The following is an 18,392-nucleotide window of genomic DNA, read 5'->3' as shown; positions in this document are numbered from 1 at the left end:
GTGGGTAGCTCCTATCTGCAGGCAGGTCATCCCATCATCTCTGTAGCCCTCAGTGGAGAGGAGATCCAGAGTGGGTAGCTCCTATCTGCAGGCAGCTCATCTTGATGTCTGCCTGAGTCTGGCTGAGTCCTGGGGTTTTTATGGGCTCACAAGAGAGGAAGTGCATGCTGATTGGTTCATGGGTAGCCATGGATGGGCCTTAAAAAAGCACTGTAAGTTCTCACTCCCAGCTGCAGACTCCACTCGGAAGGGATCCTGGCCCCCAAGCTCCAGGTCCTTCCTGGCTTGAAGATGGGGTTTCACTGGGGACCTGCCCTTTCCACCCAGGAGCCTGTCTGCCTCCTGCTGCCATCTACATGTCATCCATGGTCCCCAGGCTGTTCATGTGGAGTGGCACCTACAGGCCTGCATTGAGCCATCCTCAGCACCCCCTCGGCCTCCCTTCCATACTTGTCAGTGCCCAAAGTCCAGAGAGGGCTGAGGCAGCAGGGGGCTGGCATGTCAGCACCACCCAAAGTGCACACACACCAGCTGGGTTTCAACAGTGCCCAGGCTCCGCCTCAATTTTGCTCCAAAATCACAGCAGGTACCAGGTGCCGGGAGAGGCCAGGCAGTCGGAGCAGGCACTTCCGAGCCTGTGGGGATGGGAGGGTTTCTCGCCCTGAGAGTACAGGGATGCCTGGGTCTGCAGCCGCAGCTGGGCAGCTATAGCTGCGCCTGGGAAGGTGGGGCTCCCACCTGGCCAACTCGGAATGGGGCGTGGCTCCCTCCTATTCCCAGCTTCCACTGGCTCTGGAGAGCACACAGCCCTGAGCGTGCCTCCCCTGCTGCAGCTGGCATTTCTGCAGTGGCTGCTCCAGGCGGGCCACCACCACCATCATTTCCATTTGTCAGTGTCTTCTTTAATTTCTTTCAGCAAGTTTTATCGTGTTTTTAATACAAGTCTTTTGTCTTCTTGGCAAAGTTTCTTTATAAGTACTTTATTCTTTTTTAGCTATTTTAAATGGAATCGTTTTCTCAATTTCCTTATTGACTTCTTCATTTGTAGTATATAGAAACACAACTATTTTGTATTGATTTTGTATTCTGCAACTTTTGTTTAAACTTTGTTTATATGTAGCAGTTTTTTTGTGTAGAATCTCTAGGGATTTCTACATATAAGATTATATCCTCTGTGAACAGATAATTTTACTTATTCTTTTCCAATTTGGATAACTTTTATTTTTTTCTAACTTTTCCCTAGATAAATTTATTTCCTAATTGCTCTGGCTAGGACTTTCAGTACTATGTTGAATGAAAGCAGTAACACTGGGTATCCTTGCTTTGTTCCTGATCTCAAAGGAAAAGCTTTCGGTTTTTAACCACTGAATATATTAACTTTAACCATTGAGTATGATATTAACCATTGAGTATGTAACACTTCATATAGGGTCTTTATTTATTATATTAAGATAATTTCCTTCTATTCTTTGTTGTTGAATGCTTTTTATCACAAAAGCATGTCAAATTTTGTCAAATTCTTTTCCTAAATCAATTGAGATAATAATGTGCTTTTTTTCTCTTTCATTTTGTTAATGTGACGTATTACATAATTTCCATGTGTTGAACCATCCTTGCATATCAGAAAAAAATCCCACTTGGTCATGGTATATAATTTTTAATATGCATTTAATTTATATGGTATATAAATTTTTAATATATAGTTTGCTAATATTTTGAAGATTTTTGCATCAGTATTTATCAGAGATATTGGTCTATAGTTTTCTTTCCTGGTAGTGTCCTTGTCTAGCTTTGGTATTGGGGTAATGCTGGCCTCATAGAATAAGTTTGAAAGTGTTCCCTCCTCCGCAATTTTTTGGAAGAGTGTGAGGCAGAATTCAAAGTATTAAAAAACTTTTAGAAATGTAAACGTATATCTATAAGTATATATTAAAATGTAAATAGTGTAATAATGTAAAATAATGTCAAATGTAAAAGAGAGAAAGGGAAGGAGAAACATACACACACACCCCCCTAACATATTATAGAATACCCCAAGTAGGGATTGAGGAAATACATTGTTTTCGTTAATATTTATGCAGAAAAACATAAGAATATCACACTAAATGGAATAAAGAACAGAATTAACCTAACATAAGGTCAGGTCAAGTTTTCACACCAACTGATTTAGAGCACCAAACTAATGAAAAAGCTTTCAGTGTTCAATTTTTTGGATTTGGGAATTGCAGATAACATTGTGGGGCGCTGTGAAATCACTTCCTCATATAGATCTTCCATTTAGTTACTCCCCTTGCACTCCATTTCATTTATTGGCAAAACCTTAACCCTGATGAAATGTAGTTCTCCATCTACTCAATTCCTACTTCTGGGTGGCTGAACATGGCTGGGAATAAAGAGAATCAGGCAACCAGTCTCATTTTAATTTCATGACCACAGACCAAGGAGGCCTTCAGTGTTTCCCAGCAAACCTGAACATCTCCCTAGTCAAATTTATTATTCCACATCTCTAAAATTAGTATTTCATGACTTCTCCCTTCCCAAAATTCCAATACATCTCAGCTGATGACCTTCCTGGGTTTTGTTTGTTCTCCAGTTTCAGAAAGCCACCCTCATAATGCATTTAGCAAAATGCTTCGTATTTTTCACACTGAAAAAAAAGGAAACAGTTTGAAGAGCAATTCTATAACCACCCATCAACAACTCTATCAACCTACCAGCAGCTATAACCTGCACTGCCTCAACCCCAGACACAAACTACTTCAGGCACATATCTACTGGGATGTGTAAAATGGATCTGGGACTTGACATGTTGACTACTGAACTCTTAATTTTTCTCAACTCCAAGCCTGTTCCTTTACTGATGTCTCCTTTGCCAGTAAATGGCTCCTTCATCCACCAGATGCTTAGAATAAAAATCTTAAGCTCACCCTTGGCTTCTTTCTCTCATATACAATATCCCAGTTATCTTAGTCTTTAAAATATCCAGAATCCAATCCCTTTTAACTACTCCACCAGCTCACCCATCTGGACTCTGTGGTAGCCAACTCCCTGATCTCCTGCATTCTTGCTCTATTGCAGCCTGTTCACCTCACGGTATGTATTCCATTACACTTAAGACAAAATCTAAACTCTTCATCACATCCCACGGGGCCTTACATGACTAGCATTTGCTCTTTCTCTGAGCTCTGACCATACTCCCATTACTCACCCTATTCCAGTCACGTTGGCCTCCATGCTATCTCTGGAGTACCCAAGTCTCAGGGCCTTTGTACTGATAGTAACAGAAGACAGACAAATTCCTAGGCAGACAGTGACAGGTCCCTGGTGAAACCCGACCTTCAAGCCAAAGAGAGGTTAAAGCCTGAAAACCAAGCTGCCAATTCTGGATGGAGTCCACACCCAGAATGAGAAGTTCTACCCCCATCTTACTCTTTCTCTCTCTCAGTTGGTTCCTTCTGGATGATGCCTTTTAACCAATTGAATGGTGCTTTTTCCAAGCCATGGACCAATCAGCATGCACACCCCCATTCTAAGCCCATAAAAATTGGTGAATTTTTTTTTATCATCAATTTAAAATAGCACATTCCTCATTTTCTAACTCCTCTCCCAGACTACTGGGTCTTCATCTGCTTTCTTGTTACATGTAATCATGTTGTCTACAAACTTGCTATTACTTCACTCTCCATTTGACTCCCTCAAAGGAAACTGAACTCTTTGCTTTTTTGTATTGTTCTCAGAGATACAAATATCTCTTGATTAGTCACTACAGTTTAATAAGTGCTTGCTAAATATTTGTGAATGAATGAATGTCATTTAGCAATCCGTGTATCTAGGAATGAACAGAAACTATCAGTAGCTCTAATAAAATTAAGAGAAAAGAAGTGCTGAAAGTAATGAAAAAAAAAAAAAAAAGCCTGAGTTCTTTTGATAATCCATGTATTCCCTGTACCATGAAGAGTTGACATGGCTATATGTTTAACTACAATTTTCTGCTCCTGGCATGTAAATACAGAATATAAATACAGACTCCAGTATGTATCAGTTGTTAATGTTCTCTGAATTTCAGAAAGCATTAGCAGTTAATATAAATCTTATTTTAGCACTGTATTATTAATATCACTCATGCCACTTTTTTCCTTTTTATTTGCTACTTTACCATTTCCCTGTATTTCACAATTTACCCTTAGGAAGCTGTCTACTATTCTTGTTTGGTGACATTAGAAGGTGGATGTGCAAATACACAATAAAATAATAAGCAATGGCTTTGCCAAGAGGAAGAAATATTTTTACTGATAATTTGCTGAAGTAACTGAATGAGTTACTTCTTCTCTACAAGGGATAATTATTCTTTTCACTTAGGAGTGGTTATTGCATCTAACATATTTGCTTTGTTTTAAAATATCTTAGATGTGTTAGGAAAATGTATGCTGAGATTGTTTTATATTCTTAATTGAAAAGCCTAGGAAAAAATAAAAGACATCAAGTCCATTAACAAAAACAGCTTTGCTTCAATGTAAACATCTCATAAATAAAATATTTTTTTTTTTTTTTGGAATGGAGTCTTGCTCTGTCGCCCAGGTTGGAGTGCAGTGGCGCGATCTTGGCTCACTGCAAGCTCCACCTCCCAGGTTCATGCCATTCTCCTGCCTCAGCCTCCCCAGCATTTGGGACTACAGGAGCCTACCACCACGCCCAGATAATTTTTTTGTATTTTTAGTAGAGACGGGGTTTCACCATGTTAGCCAGGATGGTCTTGATCTCCTGATCTCGTGATCCACCTTCCTCGGCCTCCCAAAGTGCTAGGATTACAGGTGTGAGCCACCGTGCCTGGTCCTCATAAATAAAATCTTATTTTAAGGGAGGAAAAACTACAAAAACAGTTAATTTTAAAGTTTAAAATTGCCAGCCCCAATTTTTTTCAAACGTACATGCATTTATTTAAGACCTAGAAAGCTAATAATCTGACATATTTTCAATTTCTGATGGGAAACCATAATTAAAACATCTGCTTCTATGTGAGTCTTTGCTATATGTACACATACCTTCACTGTATTATGACTGATGTTAAATTTTTGTATTATTTAATGTTGGACTTCAATTTCACTCTCATGTGCTAATAACCTTCTTCCACTATTACCTAGGGCAGGGGTTCTTAAACTTTAGCATGCAACAAAATCACCTGGAGGACTTGTTAAATCACAGATTGCTGGACTTCACTCCCAGAGTTTCTGGTTCTGTAGACCTCAGGTGGAGCAGATAATTTGCACATCTCACAGATTTCAGGGACCATAGTTTAAGAACCAATGACCTAGGAAAACCTAGTTTTCTTATAGAAAAGCTAATTTTCTTTGTTTTTCACTTCCTCTTGGCTTTCTTCATAACCTGGCTTTTTTCTTATGATATCTGGGGCACTAGTGTTCATACTCTTTGGAAATATAGTGGTTTAAACATAGTATATGGAATCTGCATCTATATATAGCAGGAAAAGTAGAAATTCATTTCTCCCTTTTGTCAAACCAATGGCAGCATCTTGTGTTTTCTGCCACATTATATCTTGATAGCACCTCGTTCATCTACCTAGACAAAGACCGCTGGTGAGAAGGTGACCAGCTAGTCTTGGTTTACTATTGTTATTGTCCTCACTGATGCCTTCTATAAGCTCTTACTTTTCCTCCTTTTCCCAAGAGCTTTATCAGCAGAATGTAATGTGTTACACAGTGCCAAGGAACAGTGACTATTTTGGGGGATACGAGCCAGGAAATAAAAAGGGACATAGATCGTTAAGGAAAACAAGAAATACCTTTGATTGTTGAGCCCTAGGGAAAGTAAGTCACTGGCAAGTAAAGAATTCTCACTTTCCAGTTCTTTTACTTCCCACCTTTCTATCATTTGTGAGGGATGATGCTCACTTCCCATTCTGTATCAAACATGACTCGCTCTTTACTCTTAGCCAAATACATTTAATGTTTCATATATAGGCACCCGATTTGAAGATATTACCACATATACAGGTTTGCATGAAAGGGGTTGGGGAGAGACTTTGATTCCCTCCAAAAATCTCCTCTGTCCCCAGTTTTCTCCATCCCTATAACTGGAATCTCCAAATCATTCGGCTGGTATCGCTCCAAAACAAGAAGTTATCTTTGACCTTGTCTTTTCTCTTACCCCTGTGTTCAGTCCATCTCCATTTCTACTTGCACCACTTCTGTAACTGGGCCACTCATCACTTGAAAGAGAAAAACTCAGGAAAAGAGCTTTGATGAAAGGAAAGTTAGCTTTATTCAAGAAGCCAGAAACCGGGGGAAGGCAGTGAATTAGCATTCAAAGACCACCTTTACAAATTGCCCCCTAGATCAGGGGTTTTTAAGAGTAATGAGGGGAAGTGATAGCAAAACATTCTTGTGAAATGTGCACAATCTCAGGCAGGCAGTTAATCATTGCTTTCTGCGTTAATGCCTGTGACCTTCTGCAGGGGCCGTCAACCTGTTCTTATGAGGCCGGTCAGCTCATTCCCAGAGTTGTTGGTGTGTGTCTTTTATTTCTGTTGAAGGTCCTGTTTTCCCAAGGCTGTTTTAGTGAATAATCTCCAGACTCAAGCAAAACGATAATTATATTCAAGCAAGCAAGCTAGCTTTTCTCTAACACGGAGTCAATACTGTTAAACTTCTAAAACACACCCTAAATCTGCCCATATAATTTATCTCCATTGCTTCTGCACTCAGCTGAGTCACACTATCCTTCACCTAGTTGACTGCAACTGTCTCCAAACTGTTCTTCCTGCTCCCACTCTTTTTCTTTTTGAGATGGAGTCTCGCTCTGTCACCCAGGCTGGAATGCAGTGGTGAGATCTTGGCTCACTGCAACCTCTGCCTCCCGGGTTCAAGCGATTCTCCTGCCTCAGCCTCCCGAGTAGCTGGGATTATGGGTGCCTGCCACCACGCATGGCTCATTTTTGTATTTTTTAGTAGAGATGGGGTTTTGCTATGTTGGCCAGGCTATGAGGTCAGGAGGTCTTGAACTCCTAACCTCAGGTGATTCGCCCACTTCGGCCTCCCAAAGTGCTGGGATTACAGGCATGAGCCACCACGCCCGGCCCCTGCTCCCACTCATGATGCTGTATAATCTGTTCCTCACATGTCAGCCAGGATAGTTTTTTCTTCTAAAACATCAATCAGAGCTTGTCAGCTAGGACCGCAATGTCTTCCTCTTGTCCTTCAGATAAAATGCCACCTCCTTATCATGTCCCTGTATGATATCACTCCCTACTTCTCTCTGTGTCTTTCTCTTTGATAATTATCTCCTTGGCTCACTCCTTCAGGCACTTGGGACTTATTTCCATTCCTGGAACATACAAGTTTGTTCCCACTTTAGGGCATTGGTACTTGCTGTCCTTTCTGCTCGGAATGCTCTGCCTTCATATCTTTGCAGAACTGCTTTTTTGTCATTAAATTCTTGGCTCCAAAGTCACCTTTTCTGTAAGGCTTTTCTTGGGCACCCAATCAAAATTATGCACCAACCCCTCTTCACCCCATATTTCACTTTTTTACATTTTCTTGCTTTATTCTTTTCATAGCATGTATGGATATCTAATACTAACTTGTTCGTTTATTTGTTTACTGGTTGTTGCATTTCTTACAGACAAATGGAAGCTGCATACGATCAGAAAATGCTTCTGTCTTATGTGTCACTGTATCTTCAATTCCTAGTGAATGCCTAGCATAAATGTATTGAATGAGTGAATCGGTGCTTTTTGTATAACTTTTAAAGAATAGGGGTGTTGGCTGGGCGTGGTGGCTTATGCCTGTAATCCCAGCACTTTGGGAGGCTGAGGCAGGTGGATCACCTGAAGCCAGGAGTTTGGGACCAGCCTGGCCAACATGGCGAAACCCCATCTCTACTAAAAATAAAAAAATTAGCCAGGCATGGTGGCACATGCTTGTAATCCCAGCTACTTGGGAGGCTGAGGCATGAGAATTGCTTGAACTTGGGAGGTAGAGGTTGCAGTGAGCTGAGACCACGCCATTGTACTCCAGCCTGGGCAACAAGAACAAAACTCCGTCTCAAAAAAAAAAAAAAAAAAAAGAATAAGGGTGTTTCATTACATGACTATTTTAGACCTGTTGCCTCTCAAAAAAACTATATGAGGAGTCTATTAAAATAGTCCCATTAGCATCAGTCACGTTGCTGCTATTAAAATTCTATTAAAGAGTAAGTATAGGATTTGGGGGCTGAAATATTTAGCATCAAATACAGCTTAGGCAGCCACAGGGTCCTAGGATACGCTAAAACTGCTGTTCAGTGTCTTTGAAAGATATTAGTTCAGAAAATATATGACATATAAGTATTTTCTACTAATAAAACATTTTTAAGATATTCTGCTTAAGAGATTAAAAAACACTATATTTTGGCCAGGTGTGGTGGCTCTTGCCTGTAATCCCAGTGCTTTGGGAGGCCAAGGCAGGTAGATCACGAGGTCAGGGGTTCAAGACCATCCTGGCCAACATGGTGAAGCCCCATCTCTACTAAAGATACAAAAAATTAGCCAAGCACAGTGGCACGGGCTTGTAATCCCAGCTACTCAGGAGGCTGAGACCGGAAAATCGCTTGAACCCAGGAGGTGGAGGTTGCAGTGAGCTAAGGTTGCACCCCCACTACACTCCAGCCTGGGCAACAGGGCGAGACTCCATCTCAAGAAAAAAAAAAGAAGAGAAAACCCACTATATTTCAATAAAACAAATGATGTTTACTGATTTTCAAGGCTCAGAACACCTGCATTTACTGACAAACAGAGCAAATTAAACAGCCAGAGGACCCAGATTCTAGTGTTTTAGAATCTGAAACAGAAAAGCGGAAAAATGTATTTAAACACAAAACATATATAGTTAATATAATAATAACAGTTAATATTTATTGACTGCTTGCAGTGTCCAAGGCTCTTCACATGTATTAACTCATTTAATCCTCAAAACAACCCAATGAGATAGGCAATGTATTACCCCTATTTTATAGAGGGGTAAACTGAGTCACAGAGAGGTTAATTAATGCTCACAGACACAGCTAATAAGTGGTAAACAGAAAATACGATGTGAGCAATGTCAATTAAATTCTTACAATCTATAGCATTTATTTTGGGGTGTGAGCAACTGGAATGGATGATTGTGAATAAGATACCTGTTTATATGTTAACATGTACTCAAAGTTTCTTGTGTTTAAAAAGTTAAATTGTGTGTTGTTTTGAGAATAAAACTAATTTTCATCCAAACAATGTAAAAACTCTTAAGTCAAAGTCTAGCCTTAGCAGACTGACAGACTCTTTTAAACTAGAAACTATAAAAAGGTTTTCTGGGCCGGGCACAGTGGCTCACACCTGTAATTCCAGCACTCTGGGAGGCCGAGGTGGGCAGAGCACAAAGTCAGGGGTTTGAGACGAGCCTGACCAACATGGTGAAACCCCGTCTCTACTAAAAATACAAAAATTAGCTGGGCTTGGTGGTGTGCACCTGTAATCCCAGCTACTCAGGAGGCTGAGGCAAGAGAATTGCTTGAACCCAGGAGGCAGAGGTTGCAGTGAGCTGAAATTGCACCACTACTCTCCAGCCTGGGCGACAGAGCAAAACTCCATCTCAAAAAAAAAAAAAAAAAGAAAGAAAAAAGGTTTTCTGCCTCCCAGCACTGTTTTTGTTTGTGGGTTTGTTTGTTTTTGCCTTCAAGCATACCACAGGACTGGGTCCTGCTTTGGAAGTGTCTCTAGAACAAAAAGCAGACATTAGCCACAAATAAATTACAATTAAACGTGTAACAAGATAAATTCAAACTTTCTTTGCTCGAAACTTTCTGTCCTTTTTAGTTTCTCTTGTGAAACACCTTCCTGCCTTTAAGGAAACAAGACGGTTCCCCAAAATAAAGAAACTCACCTATTCATTAAGCTTCCCTTGACTCAAGGCAGCCTATTTTACATGAGAAATATACCAAAATGTTTACAAAGTATCTATAAATAATTGAGTAGATAAAACATGAAATATGTGATGTACTAGGAGGTCAGCTTTAGAGAACGCAGAGCAGTGAGCTACTGTATTGCAGAATTTTGCTCCTTAGTTCAGCTAAAACCCAGGTTCTTGTCACTGGACCAGGAAAACTCAGGCACATGGACACATAGAAGGGTGAGTAGAGCAGGGTTTTATTGGGCAAAAAGGAAAAAATAAACTCAGCAAAGCGAGATGGAGTTTCTGGTAACCAGCCCCCACCACCTCCCAGATTGATTCCTGGGTCACCACACGAGCTGAAGAGAGCAGGCTCCTACACTTTGTAAGGCACGAATTCCTCCTGGCTCCACCCACTTCCCCCAGTGTGCACCTGGAGCTCCAGTCGCTCATCTGCACGAAAGCATCTGATGTAAACACCTGGGCGGGTTGGAGATTCTCCGAGGACCCCTTTTTTACCTGCCTAGCCATTTGGTTGTCTTACTACTACTAACCAAGAAGAAAGGAAACTACAAATTCAGAGGGAGGGCCATCACGGTGGGTCACAGTGATACTGATGAGTCTTGGGGAAAAAGATTCTTAGTTGGGCCTTGAACCAGGAGTAATATTGGAGATAACAGGAAAGAAGAGACAATGAAAACTCTTTAAGTAAAAAAACAAGGAAGTAGGAAAGCATCTATCTGTGGAACAGCGAGTAGAAGAGTTTGGCTGTCACCAATGTTTGTGTAGGTGTGGTAGTAGTAACAAAACAAGCTCACTGTGACATTTTTAGGTCAGACTGTGAGGAATCTTAGATTTTGTGCAAAGTGGTTTGATTTTATCCTGTTGTGCCTGAGAACTGAAGACTTGAGTTGGACAGTGATATGTTCAAAGGGATGCTTGAGAAAAACTTATCCAGTGTGAATCTGTAACCACCCAATGGGTTCATCTTGCCTTCTGCCCAGATAGATGTATCAAGACAGGGGAACTGCAATAGAAAAAGGGCTTAATACACATAGAGCTGGCTAAATGGGAAACCAGAGTTTTATTATCACTCAAATCAACCTCCCTGAAAATTCCAAGGCTAGGGATTTTCAAGGATAGTTTGATGCACAGGAGGGTAGGGAATGGGTGCTGCTGATTTGTTGGGGATATAATCATCTGGGTGTGGAAAACAGTCTTTATGCATTGAATCCAGTTCTGGATGGGGACCACAGAGGAGTCACTGGTACAGGTGGGCCTCAAAAGACATCTCAAAAGGCCAATCTTATGTTCTACAATAGTGACGTTATTTACAGGACTCATTGGGGAAGTTGTAAATCTTGTGACCTCTAGAATAGTGGCTGGTAATCATTGAACTATGCCTACATCTTAGCAGAATTTGGGCCCCTTTCATCCTCCTAACCTGGTGGCCTTTCATTAGTTTTACAAAGGTGGTTTAGTTTTTGGGAAGGGCTATTATAATTTCTCCCAAAGTTAGCTTGGCTCACACCCAGGAATGACCAAAGGCAGTTTGGAGGTTAAAGGTAAGATGGAGTTGGTTAGGTCAGATCTCTTTCACTGTCATAATTTTTTCCCTGTCATAATTTTAGCAAAGGTTATTTCAGATCTTCAAGATACAGGGAAGTGAAGAGGCAGAAGGGCAAGTGAAGATGTAAGAGACTATCTAAACACAGCTTCTTTTTCTGATGAAGAGCTATAGCTAGTCTATAGATGAGCCCAGGAGAGTTTTACAAACATGCTTTTATTGCATTTCCTGTTTAAAAACTAAAATTCACATGATAAGCTCTTCAACAGAAAATCTTGTCAGCAATGTTTCTGGAATATCTCCAGAAACCAGCCACAACCACTATCACCATTTCCCCCTCTACCATCTTCTTTCTTCACTGTCACCATCAATTCTCAAGTAGCTTATTTCAATTGGTCTCTTTTCCCCACTCCATCTCTACAATATCATATTCTCCACAAATGAGCCAGAATGATACTTCTGAAATTTAAGTCGGTCAATATCACTCCTCTGCTCAGAACCCTCCACGGGGCTCCCGTTCGCACAGAACACGACTCCCAATCCTGAGCCTGGCCTCAGCACTGCCTCTCTGCCTCATTATTCCCCCCTCTCCCCACCCCACTCTCTCTGCTCCAGTTACCCTGTCTTCCTTGCACACCTGTGTGTTCCTGCTTCAGCGCCTTTGCATTTGCCATTCCCTCTGTCAGAACTCCCTTCCTGAGGTTTATTTGCCTGGCTAACTCCCTCCCTTCCCACAGGGGTCTACTCAAATGTAATCATAGAACTTCTCCCTGACCACCCTGTATCAAATAACACTAACTTTTATCACTTCTTTCCCCTTTCCCTTTTTAAAAACACCTCCTTTTATCAGTTGACTATTATCTTCCCTGGCAGGAAATCAGCTGCAAGAGGGCAGAGACTTTGTTTAGTTGTTTGTTTGTGACTGTATCCCTAGTTCTGAGAGCAGGGACTGAGAGTGATGCTCCAAAAATGCTTGTTATTAAATTATTTAATCTCTAGATGCCTTGGAGAGTCAGAGAAAGCCTCTCTGTCTTCCAAGGCTCCATAATACTTGGTCTCTCTGACAATGTTCTGCTGTTGTTCTGGATGAGGGAGAAACCCAAAGTCAAGAAACACGGGCCTCTGTAAAGAAGCCAGTAGAAACATCAGACAGTCACAGGCATTTGCCAAACTTGTACTGTCCCTCAGCTTAGACACTAGTTATTGTTGAACGGAAAAGTTAAAATTAAATGGCAATAACATACGATTCCACTTTTGCCAAACTTGTACTGTCCCTCAGCTTAGACACTAGTTATTGTTGAACGGAAAAGTTAAAATTAAATGGCAATAACATACAATTCCACTTTTGCCAAACTTGTACTGCCCCTCAGCTTAGACACTAGTTATTGTTGAACGGAAAATTAAAATTAAATGGCAATAACATACAATTCCACTTTTGCCAAACTTGTACTGTCCCTCAGCTTAGACACTAGTTATTGTTGAACGGAAAATTAAAATTAAATGGCAATAACATACAATTCCACTTTTGCCAAACTTGTACTGCCTCCTCAGCTTAGATACTAGTTATTGTTGAACGGAAAAGTTAAAATTAAATGGCAATAACATACGATTCCACTATACCAGAGAGTGCAGGATGCTCATCAAAGTCCATGTTCTCTTCTTCCAGATACCTAAATAGATTATGTTTCTCAGCCCTCTTGCAGTTAGGTGGGGCTAACAGAAAGTGGCTGAAAGCAGGAAATGCAAATCAAAACCACAATGTGATACCAGCTTACTCCTGCAAGAATGGCCATAATCAAAAAAATCAAAAAATAATAGATGTTGGCATGGATGTGGTGAAAAGGGAACACTTCTACATTGCTGTGGGAATGTAAACTAGAACAACCACTGGGGAAAACAGTGTGAAGATTCCTTAAAGAACTAAAAGTAGAACTACCATTTAATCCAGCAATCCCACTACTGGGTATCTACCCAGAGGAAAAGATATCATTATACAAAAAAGATGCTTGCACACAGGTTTATAGCAGCACAATTCACAATTGCAAAAATACAGAACCAGCCCAAATGCCCATCAATCAACGAGCAGATAAACTGTGATATATATATACATATATGTATATACATTACATATATACATATATATCACATATGTGTATATATTACACATATACATGTATACATATATGTATCTATACATCTAACATATATACATATATGTATCTATACACATAACAAATATACATATAGGTATATATACATATAACATATATACATGTGTATAGATACATATAACATATATACATATATGTTATCTATACATGGAATACTACTCTCTCTCTATATATATATATATGGAATACTACTCAGTCATAAAAAGGAATGAGTTAACAGCATTCAAAGCAACTTGGATGGGACTGGATAATATTATTATAAGCGAAGTAACTCAGAAATGGAAAACCAAACATTGGATATTGTCACTCATAAGTGGGAGCTAAGCTATGAGGATGCAAAGCCATAAGAATGATACAATGGACTTTAGGGGAATTGGGGGGAAAGGGTGGGAAGAGGGTGAGGAATAAAAGGCTACAAATGGGGTTCCGTGTATACTGCTTGGGTAATGTGTGCACCAAAATCTCACAAATCACCACTGAAGAACTTACTCGTGTAACCAGATACCACCTGTTCCCCCAAAACCTGCAGAAATTTAAACAAACAAACAAACCAAAAAAACCTTATGTTTACTGAGCTATTATGTACTTACTAAACATCTAATAAATTTTAATTAAAATTTAAAAAAAGAAAGTGGCTAAAAGCACTATGTGCCCCTTCCAGGTCTGGCCTATTAAAGAAAGCAAAGCAAACCAAGAAAGCAAAGCAAGCCAAATGACACAAAGCAAAACAAAACAGAAACCTTTTCTCCACATAATCTTCCAGGCTCTTTCTCTTTCTGTCTGCTAGATACTGATGCTCCGGGAGACCTTGGGATCCACATGTTGAAGCTGGCACAGTATCTATTTAATATCTGCTTGGGTCTCTGAATGACAGCATGGAGCATATTATTTAATTTAGCCATAGAAAGAATTGAAGTGCTGATATATGCTACAACATGGATCGACCTTGAAAACAAATCTAGGTGAAAGAAGCCAGTCACACACAAAAAATCACATACTATATGATTCTATTCATATCAATGTCCCACAATAGAGAAATCTATAAAGATAAAGCATAGATTAGTGGTTGCTTAGGGTTGGGTTAGGGAGGATGGGAGTACAGGGAAGGGAAGGAGATAGCTAAAGGATTTGTGGTTTTTTTCTTAAGGTGATAAAAATGTTTTAAAACTGACCATGATAATGGTTGCACAAGTCTGTGAATATTCTAAACAACCATTGAATTGTACACTTTAAATGGGTTAATATATAATTTATAATATGTGAATTATATCTCATTAAAGCAGTTTTTATTTTTATTTTACTTTTTGAGAGTCACTCTGTTGCCAGGCTGGAGTACAGTGGTGCGATCTCAGCTCCCTGTAACCTCCGCCTCCAGGGTTCAAGCGATTCTCCTGCCTCGCCTCCCGAGTAGTTGGGATTACAGGCACGCACCACCAGGCCTGGCTAATTTTTTTGTTTTTTTAGTAGCGACAGGGTTTCATGTTGGCCAGGCTCGTCTCGAACTCCTGACCTCAGGCAATCCAGACACCTCGGCCTCATACAATGCTGGGATTACAGGTGTGAGCCACCGTGCCTAGCCTAAAGCTGTTGTTAAAAAGTCCTTTACATGGCTTCATGTCTCTGCTTGCTCTGGCCCCTGGGTCTTTGCTCTGATGTCTTTGCTACCACCTCAAAGGATTTAAGCATGCCAGAAAAGAAAGTTTAAACTATACTGAAGAAAAGGGAAAAAAATCAAACAAAAAATCTTGATTCTTAGAAGTAGTAATTCACAAAGAAGGCCAGGTGCGGTGGCTCATGCCTGTAATCCCAGCACTTTGGGAGGCTGAGGAGGGCAGATCACCAGAGGTCAGAAGTTCGAGAACAACCTGGCCAACATGGTGAAACCCCGTTTCTACTAAAAATACAAAAATTAGCCAGGCATGGTGGCATGCGCCTGTAGTCTCAGTTACTCAGGAGGCTGAGGCAGGACAATCACTTGATCCCGGGACGCGGAGGCTGCAGTGAGCTGAGATCGTGCCACTGCACTCCAGCGTGGGTGACAGAGTGAGACTCCGTCTCAAAAGTAATAATAATGATAGTAATAATTGACAAAGGAAAAATTTTAATCTTTCAATATAATTTATCCTGAAAATTGTGTAGGTAAATCATGAATATTTACTTTCATAAAGCTTTAATTTTCTCCCTTAATTCCTGCATTATTTTCTACTACTCAGAAATAATCCCCTAAGCCTATTACCCTACTTAAAAAAGATTAATTGTAATTATATAACTTCTGAAAAGGACCTTTGGGAAATATTGTTTTAATATTTTGGGAAATATTGTTATTTTAAAGTCAATCAGAAGATTTTCTATACTTTCCACCCATTATAAATTTGTTGTAATGTGTAAGGCAATGTTAACATCTTCATTTTTTTTAGCTAACACAATTGACATTACTATGACAACTTACCAGTGGAAGGTAAATTGGTTAAATTCTCCTACTATTTTATTTATAACATTTAGCTTTTAATGCTTGGCTCTGCAGTTTGGATGACAATATAATAGGTTTAAAAGGTTTTTATTCATAAAACATATGGATTTCTGAAGTGAAGTAAGCCATCTGTCATGTTGATTTGAAAAAAGCAAGAATTAGAGTAATTGCATTAAGCATGTATTTTTGCCATGAATATATGAATTTTTCACTTTCCTTTGTTTCATTTGAAAAAACTTACACATGAACAAAATGAGCAACAGTCTTTTTCTTTGTAGGTATCAGCGAACGAAATCAAACAATATTTATCACACATATTGGAACAAAGAACATCAAGTAATGTAATCAATAAAAGAGAAAATCTCTTAGAAAAAAAGAAGAATCAACGTAAAATAAGAATAAAAGGAATTCAAAATAAAGATATCTTGAGAAATAAGAATCATTGTAAGTAGAATATCTTTTCACATGTAAATTTAAAATGACTACATGCAATATAAAATCAAATTTTAGAGCTGCTTTCTGAGAAGTCTTAGGATATAGTCATAAATATTTATACACACAAAAGCATTAAATTCTGCAGGCTTCTACCTTTGTTTTATTTTAATTTATTTTATTTTTTTGAGACAGGGTCTCACTCTGTTATCCAGGCTGGAGTGCAGCTGTATGATCTTGGCTCGCTGCAACCTCCGCATCTTGGGCTCAAGAGATACTCCTGCTGGGCCGCGTGAGGTGGCTCACACCTGTAATCCCAGCACTTCCGGAGGCTGGGGCGGGCGAATCACGAGGTCAGGAGATCGAGACCATCCTGGCTACCACAGTGAAACCCCGTCTCTACTAAAAATACAAAAATTAGCCGGGCGTGGTGGCAGGCACCTGTAGTCCCAGCTACTTGGGAGGCTGAAGCAGGAGGATGACATGAACCCGGGTGGCGGAGCTTGCAGTGAGCCGAGATCTCGCCACTGCACTCCCGCCTGGGCGACAGAGACAGAGACTATGTCAAAAAATAAAAAAAAAAAAGAGAGAGAGAGATACTCCTGTCTCAACCTCCTGAGTAGCTGGGACTACAGGCGTGTGCCACCACACCCAACTAATTTTTTAAATTTTTAGTAGAGATGAGGGCTTGCTATGTTGCCTAGGCTGTTACCCAATATTTTAGATTCAGAATTTGAACTGACAACAATAAGGAAGGTTGATCATCAGAAAATGTGTTCTTCTGACACAAATAAATACAGAAAAGTGATCACTGCTAATAAGAGCAATAGACAGAAATTGAGAACCATAGGTTATGAACCATGGGTTATGGAGGAGAAAGAGAATAGTTTTGGGGCTGGATGAACTCACTGATGTTAGTCTCTGTTGTTTCTGAGAGTCCGGCTTTGACAAGGATTTTCACGTTTTTAAATTTTAATATTTAAGCGTATTTTTTCCTCACATTTAGCTCCAAAAGACTGGTTCACTGCCCATTTGAAGAATTGGCTCTACATATGACTTCGAAATGTTGACATGCTTCGCTAACTGAAGTTAGGGATTTGGCAGGAAACAAATGGCACATTTAAATTGAGTCATTTGAGAAGAGTTTAATAAAGAGACTATTTACTTCTAAAGGCCTAGACAGGATATAGGGAAACCACAAAGTTCCCCCTGGGGCGAGTAGCAGGACTGGCATTACCACCCCATGGCCCTGAAGTGCCACAGGGCAGTAGTGGCTACCAGAGGTATGTGGAGAAGGCTCTGTGACAGAACTATGGCCTCAAGTCAAGGACAAAGCCAGCCTGCAGAGACCCAGATTGAGGAGGCAGGGAAGAAACAGCCCCACCTCACTTCCTGCTTACCCTTCATATCTCCTGCTAGTGATGCTTTTGTACCAAATCTCTTCAGAAGCAGAAAGGAAAGGGAGTCCATTGATGCGATGTGGTCCTTATGGGTTAGAGTCCCAAGGCACAGAACAGGATGGAGTGGGATCTAGAACAGCAATCAAAAGGCCGGCGGCCATTGCCTATGCCTGTCATCCCAGCACTTCAGGAAGCTGAGGTGGGAGGATTGCCTATGCTCAGGAGTTTGAGACCAGCCTGGCCAATATGGTGAAACCTTGTATCTACCAAAAATACAAAAATTAGCTGGGCGTGATGGCATATGCCTGTAATCCCAGATACTTGGGAGGCTGAGGCAGGAAGATCACTTGAGGCCAGGAGGCGGAGGCTGCAGTGAGCTGATATTGCACCACTGCACTCCAGCCTGGGCGACAGATGGAGACCCTGTCTCAA

General features: G+C 40.4%; 1 protein-coding gene across 2 annotated transcripts in view; it reads left to right on the top strand.

Annotated features, from left to right (window-relative positions):
- Window positions 1-18,392, top strand: part of SEL1L2 (sel-1 suppressor of lin-12-like 2 (C. elegans)) — a 145,275-nt gene that overhangs the window by 48,432 nt on the left and 78,451 nt on the right. For both annotated transcript variants that reach the window (XM_011962567.1, XM_011962574.1), the window contains exon 3: window positions 16,407-16,572. In XM_011962567.1, coding sequence (XP_011817957.1) covers window positions 16,407-16,572 — 166 coding nt within the window. The remainder of the gene's footprint in view (window positions 1-16,406; window positions 16,573-18,392) is intronic.

Source organism: Colobus angolensis, unplaced genomic scaffold (genome assembly GCF_000951035.1).
Source record: "Colobus angolensis palliatus isolate OR3802 unplaced genomic scaffold, Cang.pa_1.0 Scaffold117, whole genome shotgun sequence".
Taxonomy (NCBI): Eukaryota; Metazoa; Chordata; class Mammalia; order Primates; family Cercopithecidae; genus Colobus; species Colobus angolensis.
Note: the sequence above shows the minus strand (reverse complement) of the source record. Positions and strands in the feature narration are given on the sequence as shown.